We start from the raw sequence: 14004 nt of genomic DNA, 5'->3' as shown, positions 1-14004 counted from the left end.
AGAGATGGGCAATTAGATAAATTAGATAAATAAAATGCACCTGGTTCTTGGCATGTGTGGACATTAGTTGTGTCAAGGCACACCTAATCAATATGACAATTGTATATAAGAGGTGATACATATGGAGAACACCCTTTACAACTTCATGTTAATATACTTACGAGACCACTGCACTCATTTGGAATTCAGAATTTTGACCTGTATACCATGTAACTTACTTTACGTGTTTATCAATACCAGAAATGTGATACGTTTTCTACTTCTAATATTTTTTTCCTTCTTTTTGTAAGAGTTTTTGGGATGTTCAACAACGCTAAAGATCGAGAAACAGTCTACGCTTGGTTTACTTTCTCCCACTGGCTTGTATACGCAAATAGTGCAGCAAACCCAATTATTTACAACTTTCTTAGTGGTAAGTTGATTACTCCTGCCTTTTCATCATGTTAAAAAACGCCGGAGCTAAAGAGTTAATGCGATTTATTTACTTTGCTGTATTTATGGTATTCCAAAAGAGAAAGATGCTTTTAGTATAGAGGGAGGAAACAGAGATTTAAAGAAAATGCACCCTTCAAGCAATCCAATAAACAGATCTAGAATTTGAGTACACATTGTAGATAGATAGATAGATAGATAGATAGATAGATAGATAGATAGATAGATAGATAGATAGATAGATAGATGCAGGCAGGCAGGCAGGCAGACAGACAGACACACAGACAGACAGTATATATATGCTGGTCTTGTTGTATTCGGGTTTTTTCCCGTGTAAGATTGAGATTGTCTTGACTGGGTGCTGATTGGTGCTGGCTATGGGTCCACTGTTGTTTCGTGTTGTAACGGCCTGGGTGGTGGGTGGGGCTCATTTGTTGACTAGGGCTGGTTTCCAGATGTCTGGTAGGCAGGAGGTATTGTCACTTTTATACATGTTGTGGGGGTGTTTCTCTAGTTCGATAGCTTCCATAATTATATACATACATACATACATACATACATACATACATACACACACACACACACACACACACACACACACACACACACATAGACATATATACACATACATACGTACATACACGGACACACACTTCAATATCAAACAAATTTTTACTTTTACGTCAGTTTTCCATTAAGATTTTTAACTACGTTTTTGTGTTTTTAACTTCTATTTTAAATGTATTGTTGTAAGCCGCCTGGAGTCCTTTAGGATTGGGCGGCCTATAAATTTATTAAACATCACATTAAACATCAACATTCTATTCTATATTCCACTCCATTCCATTCCATTCCACCCCATCCCATCCCACCCCATTCTTTGCACTTTAAGACAACACAGATGTTCATGCCTTAATCTCAGTTTAAAAAGATGATTCTGCTACATGCTTCACCAATTCTGCACACAGGAACTCAATATCAGAATCATAATTGCCTATATAAATCATCTTAGAACATCTGTCAGCCTTCCACAGGTAGAGCGACAGGAAACATGACCAGATTAGCTAATTGTTGTCAGGCTTCATTAACAGAATCTTGCAAGTCTGTAAATACAAATCTCCCACCATCTCCTTTACAGCCAGGAAGGCGTCCCTTCCGAGCCTCTTTTCCCACCCATTATGCAGCTTTGAGCTATGCTCCCTCTTATCTAACCGTTCCCTATGCAGCATCTCTTCTTCCTTTCCCTGCCTCCTAAGGCCATTCCAGGGGTGGGTTTCTCGCCCTGTTCCAACCGGTTCAGTTGGAACGGGGCCGACGGCGTCCTCGTGCACACGCGCAGCGCACACATGTGTACTAGCATCTGTGCGATACTCCAGCTGCTCCTGGAGGATCGCGCAGGCGCTGTATGCGTCCTGCGCATGCGTGGAAGCGCAGGACTCGTCAAAACCGGGTAAGGAACACGGGCGGACGGGTGCGCCCTTCGCCATTCCCGGAAGTTACTTACTTCCGGGTTCGCCGACCAACCGGTTCGCGGGGACCACCGCGAACCGGTTGAAACCCACCCCTGGGCCATTCCCATATACCGTTACATCACCTGTTGCAAAGCTGCCATCTCGTTGCCTTCTCTGGGTTATGCAAGTCACATCAGACACTTTGAATGGAAAAGAAACAAATGTAGGAATTGTGTTATGGACGCCCCGTTTGGAAGGACATGTTCTGGCTGCTTCTTACCATAAAAAACTTTTTATTTTCCATTTTCATAACATATAATCACATGTATACTATTACATAGCCAATATCATGTTGTATTATTAAGTAATTACATCAATTCATCTTGCCATCAACTACCGAAAAAATAAAAATAAAAACCAATTATTGGCTCTTCTGCTCTCCATACACCATATTTATACCTTATCCAACACTTTCTTCCACCTCTCTCCTCCCCCTCCCTACCTCCTTCCTTCCCTCCATCATCCTTTTCTACTCTACTTCCCCTTCCTTTCTCCTTCTCCTCTCTCCCCTTACCACTCCTCCTTATACACCTCATTTTCCCCCTTCACCCTCTCTCCTATCCCTCTCTTCCTATCTTTCTTCTCTCCTCTGCTTCCCACTCTTCTACATCCTGTCTTCCCTCCATCATTTTCTACTCTACTTCCCCTTCCTTTCTCCTTCTCCTCTCTCCCCTTTCCACTCCGCCTTATCCTCCTCATTTTCCCCCTTCACCCTCTCTCCTATCCCTCTCTTCCCATCTTTCTTCTCTCCTCTGCTTCCCACTCTTCCTCTCATTCACTTGGTGTATTTCAGCTTCTGAGCAAACTCCCTTTTGTGTCGATGGTATTTATAATTCCATTTCAATATACATAACGTATCTTTGTTGTTTTTTAAAAAAAAATAAGGCATGACAGTATACATGTACAATCATATTACTTTAAAACCCAACACCCCTCCTCAAGCCTAGAATACTTCCCTCCCTCCCCCCTCCCCCCAACTCCCCCCAACCTTCCCCCCCCCGACTTCCCAGAACCAATACAAGGTATAAATCTTTAACAAAAACAGTTTAAAATATATTTGCAGAGAGAATAGAAAATTAATAACGTCTTTAAATTGAGCTTAGCTCCTCCTTGCTAGGCTAACTCTAAACAATTCATATCATTCCTGATCTTAATCATAAGCTATCTGGAATTTCTTAGACCCATATTTATTTTGAGTATAGTCAATCCATTTTTTCCAGCCTTGTTTATATCTCTCGTTTGAATAGTCTGGCTGCTTCTTCATGACGGTCTTTGTCTTTGATTCGACAGGAAAATTTCGGGAAGAATTTAAAGCTGCTTTTTCTTGCTGCTACTTTGGTGTTGGCCATCACCAAAATGCCACACCCAGAGGAAGGAGAAGCATGGACAGTCGGAAGTCCTTGACAACCCACACCAGCAATTTTGATCATGCTGCAAAGCTTTCAGAACATGTTGCCTTGACTGGTATAGTCTCACAGCCCACCAACGGCCCTGGATGTGTTGGGAGCTGATAGATGGCAACTTTCTGTGATAAATCATTGCCAATCGACATGTGAATCCAGTTGACTTTTGGCCCAGGGATCAAAAACCTTGAAAACCGCAAAGTGAAATAACAGATTATAACAAAGATAAACTAGTTCAGTGTTTCTCAACTTTGGCAACTTGAAGATGTCCGGACTTCAACTCCCAGAATTCCCCAGCCAGCGAATGCATTCGCTGGCTGGGGAATTCTGGGAGTTGAAGTCCGGACATCTTCAAGTTGCCAAGGTTGAGAAACACTGAACTAGAGTAATATACAAAATTGGATGATTTAAAAGAAAAAGAAAACGGAACTTTGTTTTGAAATGTATGTGATTTTTTTCCTAGCATATTCTATTCAACTGTAAGAAATTATTGTTGGGAGACATATATGTACTCATTTTCATTGGTATGACCTGCTGATGGGTTTGGTTCCTATCCAGAAAAATGTTTCCTTATAAGATTTAAATTACAAATAATGAGAAGGTGTTGAACCATGAAATTATTATGAAATAATAATATAATGACATGGTGGAGAAAGCACATCGTGTGACTTTTAATGCTATTATCAATGGCCATAGGAAGAGTCTTTATTTTCCCTGTGTAATGAATGTGTTTTGTGTTTGTGCATGTAAGTTCTTTTGCTGTCTTATTCTTTGAGATTCCTTATGCCCCAGCAAGTTGAGTTCCATTCCACTCTGTTCTTGGAGAGTTAAACTGACAGACAAGCAGATTAAGACCTAAATCCCTTATCTTCCTTTCCAACTTTTGCTTACAATGCAAACAATTAAAAAAAGGTCAGGTAATTTCTTCCTTTCTCACTTTATACCAAATTTTAAGTATGGTCTGATGTCCTGTTGGTTAATGGTAAACTTATTCTTCATGTCTGGAAGCTTGTGCAATCCGGTTCCACCACAAAACCACGGTAGACAAAAGGGCGCTCGACGAAAGCGCGTACGTGACGTCATCACAGCATGACGAAAACATCGCGCTGTGATCGATAAATGTAAAATTAAAGCGAAAACCTTACCCTAACCCCCCCAAACCTAACCCTAAACCTAACCCTAAACCTAACCCTAAACCTAACCCTAAACCTAACGCTAAACCTAACCCTTAACCTAACCCTAAACCTAACGCTAACCCTTAACCTAACGCTAAACGTAACCCTAACGCTCTAAACCTAACCCTAACCCTTAACCTAACCCTAACCCTAACCCTAAACCTAACCCTTACCTTTATGTGAATCGGCTTGTTTTAATTTTATTTTTATTTCAATTTTTAATTTTTTTCGTCGCGCTGTGATGATGTCATCTACGCGCTTTCGTCGAGCATGCTTTTGTGGACCGCGGTTTTGACGGGTCACGGTGCAATCCAAATAGGCAAATATGATGGATATAATAAGCCCATAAAATGCTACTTCTAAGACTCATTCACCTTAATTTGAAAAGGGGCTCACTGAGAGCCCACGAACCAACAGCCTTTTGGCCCCCTGGCCCAGACAACTGAAAGGTCAGAGATGCCTCTTTAAATTGCAATTGGAAATCAATCCCTAGTCCAGATAACTTGTATGCTTTAGCTTCTATTTGCTCAGAATGCTGTCTAAATAAATAATTACTCTAATTGCCTAATGCTGTATATTAAAATTTCTTTTTTTAATTGTTGATGAATATAAAGTCAGAGAACCTAAAGTTTTCAAGAGGGAGGGAAGGAAAGAGGGAGGGAGGGAGGGAGGGAGGGAGGGAGGGAGGGAGGGAGGGAGAGACACACAGAGACACAGACAGATGGAGGCAGAGGCAGACAAAGATTGATAGATAGACAGACAGACAGACAGACAGATAGACTGATAGATGATAGATTGATTGAGAGATAGATTTGATTGATAGATTCGATTGGTAGATAGATAGATAGATAGATAGATAGCACAGATCGCACAGAGTAGGCCTCCTCCGAATTCCATCCACCAGTCAGTGCCGACTGGCGACTACGCAGAGGAGAGCCTTCTCAGTTGCTGCTCCGACATTATGGAACAACCTCCCCGTGGAGATCCGTACCCTCACCACAGTCCAGGCCTTCCGCACAGCCCTTAAGAACTGGCTATCCCGTCAGGCCTGGGGATAGGATTACTCTCACCCCGCCCGAATGTTGAGTGAATGTTGTGTTTTTATGACCAATTTCCTTTAATCACGATTCTTTTCTTTTTAAGTCTTGTCTTGCACTCCCTTCCCTTCACTGTTGTAAGCCGCCCTGAGTCCCCTCAGGGAAAAGGGCGGCATATAAATTTCCAATAAAATGAAAAAAAAAAATGAAAATGAGATAGATAGATAGATAGATAGACAGACAGACAGACAGACAGACAGACAGACAGACAGACACACTGATAGATGATAGATGATAGATTGATTGATAGAGAGATAGAGAGATTGATAAATTCGATTGATAAATTCAATTGATAGATTGATAGATAGGTAGATAGATATTGATAGATTGATAGATTGATAGATTGATAGATTGATAGATTGATAGATTGATAGATTGATAGATTGATAGATTGATAGATTGATAGATTGATAGATTGATAGATTGATAGATTGATAGATTGATAGATTGATAGATTGATAGATTGATAGATTGATAGACAGACAGACAGACAGACAGACTGATAGATGATAGATTGATTGAGAGATAGAGAGATTGATAGATGAGAGAGAGAGAGAGAGAGAGAGACAGATAGATAGATAGGTAGGTAGTTAGAAAGACAGACTGATAGATGATAGATTGATTGATAGAGAGATAGAGAGATTGATAGATTAGATTGATAGATTAGATAGATAGATGATAGATAGATAGATAGATAGATAGACTGATTGATAGAGATTGATAAGATAGATAGATAGATAGATAGATAGATAGATAGATAGATAGATAGATAGATAGATAGATAGATAGATAGATATGATAGATGGCTCTGGAGATTTTCAGTCAACTAGGTCATAGTTGTCTCAAAGGTCTTTTTCAAGAGACAACTGGACTTTCTTTGTTTTTCTTTGAAGACATTTCACTTCTCATCCAAGAAGCTTCAAAAAACAATTCCAGTTACCCTTTGAAACATCACTTTTAGGACATAGATGAAAGGCGGGGGGGGGGGGAGATTTGTTGGATAACATATATCATTAACACAATGGACCTTCAAAGATCCCCTTCAAAGATCCCCTGACGCTAGTAGATTTAAACCTATTTTCATTTCTATATTTTCCCCAGCAACATCTATCTCACCACGTTCCCAAACACTAGCAATTATAAGGACAGTACATGGGACAGGTTTGACTTGCTGCCCAAACTTCATTTCTTTCACTTCCACTTGATTTATATAGTAACAATTCAGTGAAAACTATATTTTTTTTTGTTCTTTCCAGAATTCCAGGTCTAAATAACTCCTGCACTGAAGTGAATTTGAATGGCTTCTTTTCCTCCATAGTTCACATTTCCTACAGTTTTATTGGCATCTATGTCCTTCCCAGCTCACCTCCAGAGCTTAGACTAACTTTATCTATCTATCTATCTATCTATCTATCTATCTATCTATCTATCTATCTATCTATCTATCTATCTATCTATTTATTTGTCTTGTATGCCGCCCACTCCCGGAGGACTCCGGGCGGCTCACAAAAGACAAGGGAAAGGGGGGAACAAGACAAAGACAACATATTAAAACAAAACCAACATTCACAATTTCTATGGAGGTAGATGCTTCTCAGCTCCCCCCAGCCTGCTGGAACAGCCAGGACTTGGTGGCTTTGCGGAAGGCCGGGAGGGTAGTAAGGATCCGGATCTCAACAGGGAGCTCGTTCCAGTGCCCTTGAACTTTTCCTGCTCATTTAGGATTAGGAGAATCACTGACTAATAAAATCTAGAGAGCTGTTGTTCCTTTGCTGTTGTAGAATGATGCGTGTGTGTGTGTCTTTCCTCCCATATTTACAGATTTTGTTTCCTATGGTTATCAGCCTGGCAGCACCGTACAAAACGCGGCAAATTTCACATTTGTTTCAGTGATAAATTATGCCCTTGGGCTTTCGCAACAGAGCCAAGAGGATGCCTGCTTTCCCCTGGAGAAGATCTAATCCTCTTTTAATAATCAGAATAGCAATAGCAGTTAGACTTATATACCGCTTCATAGGGCTTTCAGCCCTCTCTAAGCGGTTTTACAGAGTCAGCATATCGCCCCCAACAACAATCCGGGTCCTCATTTTACCCACCTTGGAAGGATGGAAGGCTGAGTCAACCCTGAGCCGGTGAGATTTGAACAGCCAAACTGCAGAACTGCAGTCAGCTGAAATAGCCTGCAGTGCTGCATTTAACCACTGCACCACCTTGGCAGAATAAAGTTAGTGTTTTCTTCGGGACCATGAAATTTAAACTTACTTCCAGACCCTCACTAAATCTCAGTCAACTGAACCACAATTTTGGCTTAGCATGATGCGCAAGCCCAATTCAGGTGATTAGATTATGGGTCAGTGTGCTGTTTGAACCCAGAAAATTGGGTTCCGTTTTATTTAACCTATGTCATCTGTTCACCTGCCATGTGAACAATGGGTTGATGGATTACAGTGAAATTCAGACGCAGAAGGAAATTCAGGAATGAAGCCAGAGGCGAATTGGCTATTTTCCTGGCTTTAATGAAAGAATAGATCGTTATTCGGGAAGCACATTTGATCAGCAGTGAGCTTTATCGTAGCCTGGACCGCTTCAACAGGTGTGAAAGAGAGAGAGAGAGAGAGAGAGGCTGGGCTAGCTCTCCAGCAAACGCAGAGCCGGGAGGTGGGAAAGCGGGCGGGTGGGAGGACGGGCGGGTATCCCGCCGACTCTGATTGGACCAATCGCAAGCGTTTGCTACGAGCGGGCGCTGTCCGACGGAGCGTGGTACTGAAAGGACTCCTCGTCTTTAAAGGGAGACTTCAGAGAGGATTAAGAGGCAGCTGTGCTCAAGTCTGCCTGGAACCTCCTCAGCCATGAACTCCATTCTGTTCGTCGGTGGTAAGTTTGTTTTACTTCAACAGGAGTCTCTCTCTCTCTGTCTCTGTCTCTCTCTCTCTCTCTTCCTCCCTCCCTCCCTCCCTCTCTCTCTGTCTCTCTCACACACACACATCATCCTCTCCATTTATATCTATCTGTCTGTCTGTCTGTCTGTCTGTCTGTCTGTATCTATCTATATATCTATCTATCTATCTATCTATCTATCTATCTATCTATCTATCTATCTATCTATCTCTATCTCTATCTATCTCTATATCTATCTATCTATCTATCTATCTATCTAATATCTGTCTATCCATCCATCCATCCATCCATCCATCCATCCATCCATATTTGTCTGTCTGTCTATCTATCTATCTATCTATCTATCTATCTATCTATCTATCTATCTATCTATCTATCTAATATCTGTCTATCCATCCATATCTATCTATCTATCTATCTATCTATCTATCTATCTATCTATCTATCTATCTATCTATCTATCTATCTATCTATCTATCTATCTATCTATCTACCATATCTATCTAATATCTGTCTATCCATCCATCCATCCATCCATCCATCCATCCATCCATCCATATTTGTCTATCTATCCATATCTATCTATCTATCTATCTATCTATCTATCTATCTATCTATCTATCTATCTATCTATCTATCTATCTATCTATCTATCTATCTATCTATCTATCTAAATAACTAACTATCTAACTATCTAACTATCTAACTATCTAACTATCTAACTATCTAACTATCTAACTATCTAACTATCTAACTATCTAACTATCTAACTGTCTAACTGTCTAACTGTCTAACTGTCTATCTAACTATCTAACTATCTAACTATCTAACTATCTAACTATCTAATATCTATCTATCTATCCATCCATCCATCCATCCATCCATATTTGTCTATCTATCCATATCTATCTATCTATCATCTATCTATCTATCTATCATTTCTCTCTCTCTGCCCCCTACCTATATATCATCTATCTATGTCACCTAGAAACCATCTATCTCGATTATAGTTACCTCTATCTATCTATAATTGGGGTAACTCCCAATTATATTTGCTAGGATTGCTTGTCTGCTAAAGGAGTAAAAAGATGGGCAGCAAACAAATTTAAACAAATTTAACAAATAAAATATACTTGCCAGCATCAAAGCGTGTGCCCAACATGTGTCCCTATTTCCCAATTGCCCTGAAAACAACAATGGGCAATCTATCTATTAGCTCTAATATAATTCCTGTCTCTTTCTCTCCTTCTTCCCCATCTCATTTTAACATGATAAAAATAAACAATGGCCTTAATTATTTTTAAAAAGGATCAGTTTGGTCTAGTGGTTAAGGCACCAGCCTTAAGTATGAAAGCCAGCTGGGTAATCTTGGGCCAGTCACTCTCAGCTCTGGGGAGTAGGCAAAGATGAACCTGCCAAGAAAACTGCAGGGACTAATCCAGGCAGTTGCCAGGAGTCAACAAAGACTTGAAGACACTCACAATAAGTTTTTTTTTTAATAGTCTTTATTGGTTATACATTTTTTAATAAGACATACAAATACAGCTTTAAACATACAAACCCTCCCCACCCCCCCATGACAGTCATTCACAGCCCAACATTTTTTTCTTCCTCATTATTTAATCTCTAACTAGCATCTTCTCGTTACAAAATTCAGGGATCTATTACAATACCCACGTTCACTTTTAGTTCCCATTGTTAACAGCTGCTATTTAACTTTCCCCGTTTTAAGTCCCTGCTGTTGTCTTTGTCGCCCACATATACCATAGGTTCCAGCTAAGATAATGTTCCGTTTCTCCTTTGTCCCTCAGCCAACCCGTCATTCTGTCCATTTCTGCACACTCGTAAATCTTTTTAATTAGGGCATCTTCCGATGGTATGGTAGTAGATTTCCAAAATTGCGCCTAGGTTATTCTTGCAGCCACAATTGTATGTAGGCTCAAATGCCATATAGATTTACTCATGTTTTCTGGTTTTATGCTTAATAAAAAAGTCTCAGGTTTCCATTCCATGCTTGCCCCGGTAACCTCTCTTAGCCAGTTTTGAATCCTTCTCCAATATTTCATGGCCTCAATACAGGACCACCAAATATGGTAGAATGTGCCATCCCTTCTTCCACATTTCCAACACAGTGGGGATAACAATAAGTTTTTAAAGGCTAACATATAAGCTTGTGTGACCCTTAGGGTAGAACAGGATTTAAAATATAAATATCCAAATTATTCCATTGGTTTTTTTTTTCCCCAACCCTCAAATTCATTTTCCTTATTGTGGCAATTATTTCCTCTCCACTTATAGTTTTCATTTATGATCTGTATAAGAAAATAAGTAAATAGCTCAAAACGTCACAACAATCGATCAAACCCAAAGGGCTCAAGGAATACTTCTCCTAAGATTCTAGAATTTACCATATTTGGACTTACTATGATTGTGGGGTTTTTTTGGGGGGGGAGAGAACCCCATGAGATATGTGATTGTGTGGTTGTTGACCGCCTGCTGCCAATTACCTCCAACAGACCTATTAGATCCCACAGACTAGGCCTCCTCCAAATTCCATCCACTGGCCAATGCCGACTGGCAACCACCCAGAGGAGGGCCTTCTCTGTGGCTGCTCCGGCCCTCTGGAACGAGCTCCCCATGGAGATTTGGACCCTCACCACCCTCCAGGCTTTCTGCAAAGCCCTTAAAACCTGGCTGTTCCGACAGGCCTGGGGCTGATGAGTTCCCCGTCCCCGCTCGAATTGTGTGGTTGTTGATTGTTTTTAAATTGTTGTAGTTGTTTTTCCTCCGGTTTGTATCCCCCCTCTTACTTTGGTTTATGAGCCGCCATGAGTCCCTCTGGGAATAGGGCAGCATAGAAATGCAATAAATCAAATCAAATCAAATCAATATATACATTTCAAGAGGATCGTGCAAGTACAGTCAAGATGGGAAAGAAAAGCTATGCGCAAAGATCTTGCTTTTTGTGTTTGTTGGACTCCCCCCCCCGTTCTTTTCGGAACCTTGTCATTGACTAGATTCAGATCCCCAGATTTTTCTCTCCAGTTAATATCACCTGCATGGAGGTGAAAAGCAGCAAAGAACTCCGGAGGGAAATTCAGTGAAGGAAGGGCTGCACAGTCGTAGTCAAGATTTCCGTGGCATGACAAAACCGCGGTCCACTAAAGCGCGCCCGATTAAAGCATGTCGCTGACGTCATCAGCAGCGCGACAACAGCGACCGCAGAGAAAAAAAGGCGCTTTAAAAAGCGCTTTGAAAGCAAGCCGATTCACGTTAAGGTAAGGGTTAGGTTTAGGGTTAGGGTTAGGGTTAGGTTAAGGGTAAGGGTTAGGTTTAGCATTAGGTTAAGGGTTAGGTTTAGGGTTAGGGTTAGGGTTAGGTTAAGGGTTAGGTTTAGGGTTAGGTTTAGGGTTAGGTTTCGGGGGGTTAGGTTTAGGTTTAGGGGTTAATTTTAGCTTTAGCGCTCACAGCGTGCTTTTTTCGTCGCGCTGTGATGACGTCAGGTATGTGGTTTCGTCGAGCGCGCTTTAGTTGACCGTGGTTTTGTGGTGGAACCAAGATTTCATGTTGTATTGGACATAGAGTTGCTGTTTGGACCAGCATCCATTTCATCTGCAAGCCAGGCAGTGCAGAGGTCAACAAATATGTCAATGTAAATGTGTTCTGTCTCCATGAGTGGCTTCCTTGTGCCCAGGGCTACAGCTGTTGTGTAAAGCCGGGCTAATCCTTTAAACGCTTTTTGGCTCATGCGCTTCCTGAGTCATTTGTGCTTCTTGTTCTTAGAGGCCGTTTCTCATTGGAACGGCTTTCATCTATCCCCAGTAAGGTTAGAAACAGGTTGTTGATGAACAAGTGCTAACTCCACACTTTTAACACCATCTTCACACTAGTGTTTGATTGGTTGTGATGTTTTCCTTTTGGAAGACTGCTTTTTGCTAGAGAAGTCATCTATATTTGGCCAATATAGTTCAGTGAGTGTGCTGACCTACTCAAATCTATAAATATCCAGTAGACATGGAAGTGGAAGCCTTGCTTAAACAAATAGTTGTTGTTTGCTAAGTAAAAAGCTTAAGAACATGTAAGGCCACAAGAAGAACGATTGCTACTATTAGTAACGTTTCTTTTTGGCCAGGCATGAAAAAAAAAGGAAGGAAGAATAATGAATATAGACGAACAGAATGCATTAATATAAGACTGAAAGAATATTTTGTGTCTTAGCTTCCCTTTCCTCTTGGTCAGCTACAGTTTTTAAAATGACGTTTTAAATAAACTTGCCAAACCGATTAAGCCATGTCACTCAACTCACTGTAACCTGCTTTTAACTGATGAAAGAAATGTGCTTCTGGGGGAAAAGACACTGGAGACATGGAGGCTGCTTGGAAAGATGGTTTATTGGTGGACAGGGCCACATGGCTTGAGCCCTGAACAGAAAAGGGGATCACATGCTTCAATGTTGGTGGAGAAGAAGAGAAGGGCCGAGGGAGGGGGTTGCTAGGCTTTTTATAACCTGTTCAGTCCCACCTCTCTGTTTCCTGTTCCTGTGTAAGAAATGTATTCTGACTGGTTGTCAGACTCCCATGGGGCCATGCAGGGGCAACTCTCCGGGCTGTGTTTTGAATCCAGGTTTGGTTGAGTTCTCAGATGCCATGTGGTCAGTTGGGTAAAGTTCCTTAATCCCTTCCCCCTGCAGCTGCAACGGAGAAGTCTTTATTATGTAAAGTGGGCTAGCTTGGCCTTCTTAATGGCCCATTGACAAAGTGGGGATGGGCAGGAAGCTACAGGCAACTATTCTGTCTTTTAAAACATGTTTCTTTCTTTTCATATCCAGAGAAATATTCTGCCTTTTCAATATTTCCTAGGATATTTCATTTTTCTGGGAGAGGGTTGGATGATAACTTCCCACATAACAAACCCTGATTTAGAATAAATAAAAATAAAACAGTTTTCCCAATCAGTTGTCTACCAGATATCTTGAACATTCATTCCTACAGTGCAATCATTTGTGGTACGATGGGGGACAAACAAATTGAATTAATAATTGTAATTTAATAAATTTATATGCCACCCAATCCCGTAGGACTCCGGGCGGCTAATAAATGGCAATGCCGAGGGATTGGTACCTAGTTAGAAGAGTCTAATACAATATCATATCCCTATTTTGGGAAGCTCTTCAGACAACTGTATGCTTAAAAAAATATGCCAAACAAATATTAGCAAAATCTAGACAGATTAGACAAATTGGATATATATCAGTGTTATCATATAATTGTCAGCCTCTGTTTTGCTGCTTGCTTTTCGGCTGCCATTGAAATGGGGAGGGGGGCATGGTAATTGGGTGAGGGAAGTATTCTGTGCAGGAGTGACTGTAAGAAGGGAGTCGTTCTCACCATCTACTGCGCATGTGGCAGGGAGAGGAGTTCCCCGCCAAGGCCAACTGTCCGGCATACCAACCTGATGATGACTTTTGAAGATGTCTTCCACATGACAC

The 14004-nt window shown here is 41.0% G+C and overlaps 1 protein-coding gene across 1 annotated transcript in view; it reads left to right on the top strand.

Annotated features, from left to right (window-relative positions):
• Positions 1 to 3546, top strand: part of HCRTR2 (hypocretin receptor 2) — a 38744-nt gene extending 35198 nt beyond the window's left edge. Inside the window, exons 6-7 of the mRNA XM_087718954.1 lie at positions 291 to 412; positions 3234 to 3546. Coding sequence (XP_087575080.1) covers positions 291 to 412; positions 3234 to 3454 — 343 coding nt within the window. The 3' untranslated portion in view covers positions 3455 to 3546. The remainder of the gene's footprint in view (positions 1 to 290; positions 413 to 3233) is intronic.
• The last annotated feature ends 10458 nt before the right edge of the window (positions 3547 to 14004 follow it).

Source organism: Thamnophis sirtalis, unplaced genomic scaffold (assembly GCF_051295495.1).
Source record: "Thamnophis sirtalis isolate CommonGarterSnake01/CBP01778 unplaced genomic scaffold, rThaSir2_p1.2 scaffold_6, whole genome shotgun sequence".
Classification (NCBI taxonomy): domain Eukaryota; kingdom Metazoa; phylum Chordata; class Lepidosauria; order Squamata; family Natricidae; genus Thamnophis; species Thamnophis sirtalis.
The sequence above is the reverse complement of the archived record's forward strand: the minus strand, read 5'-3'. Positions and strand labels throughout refer to the sequence as shown.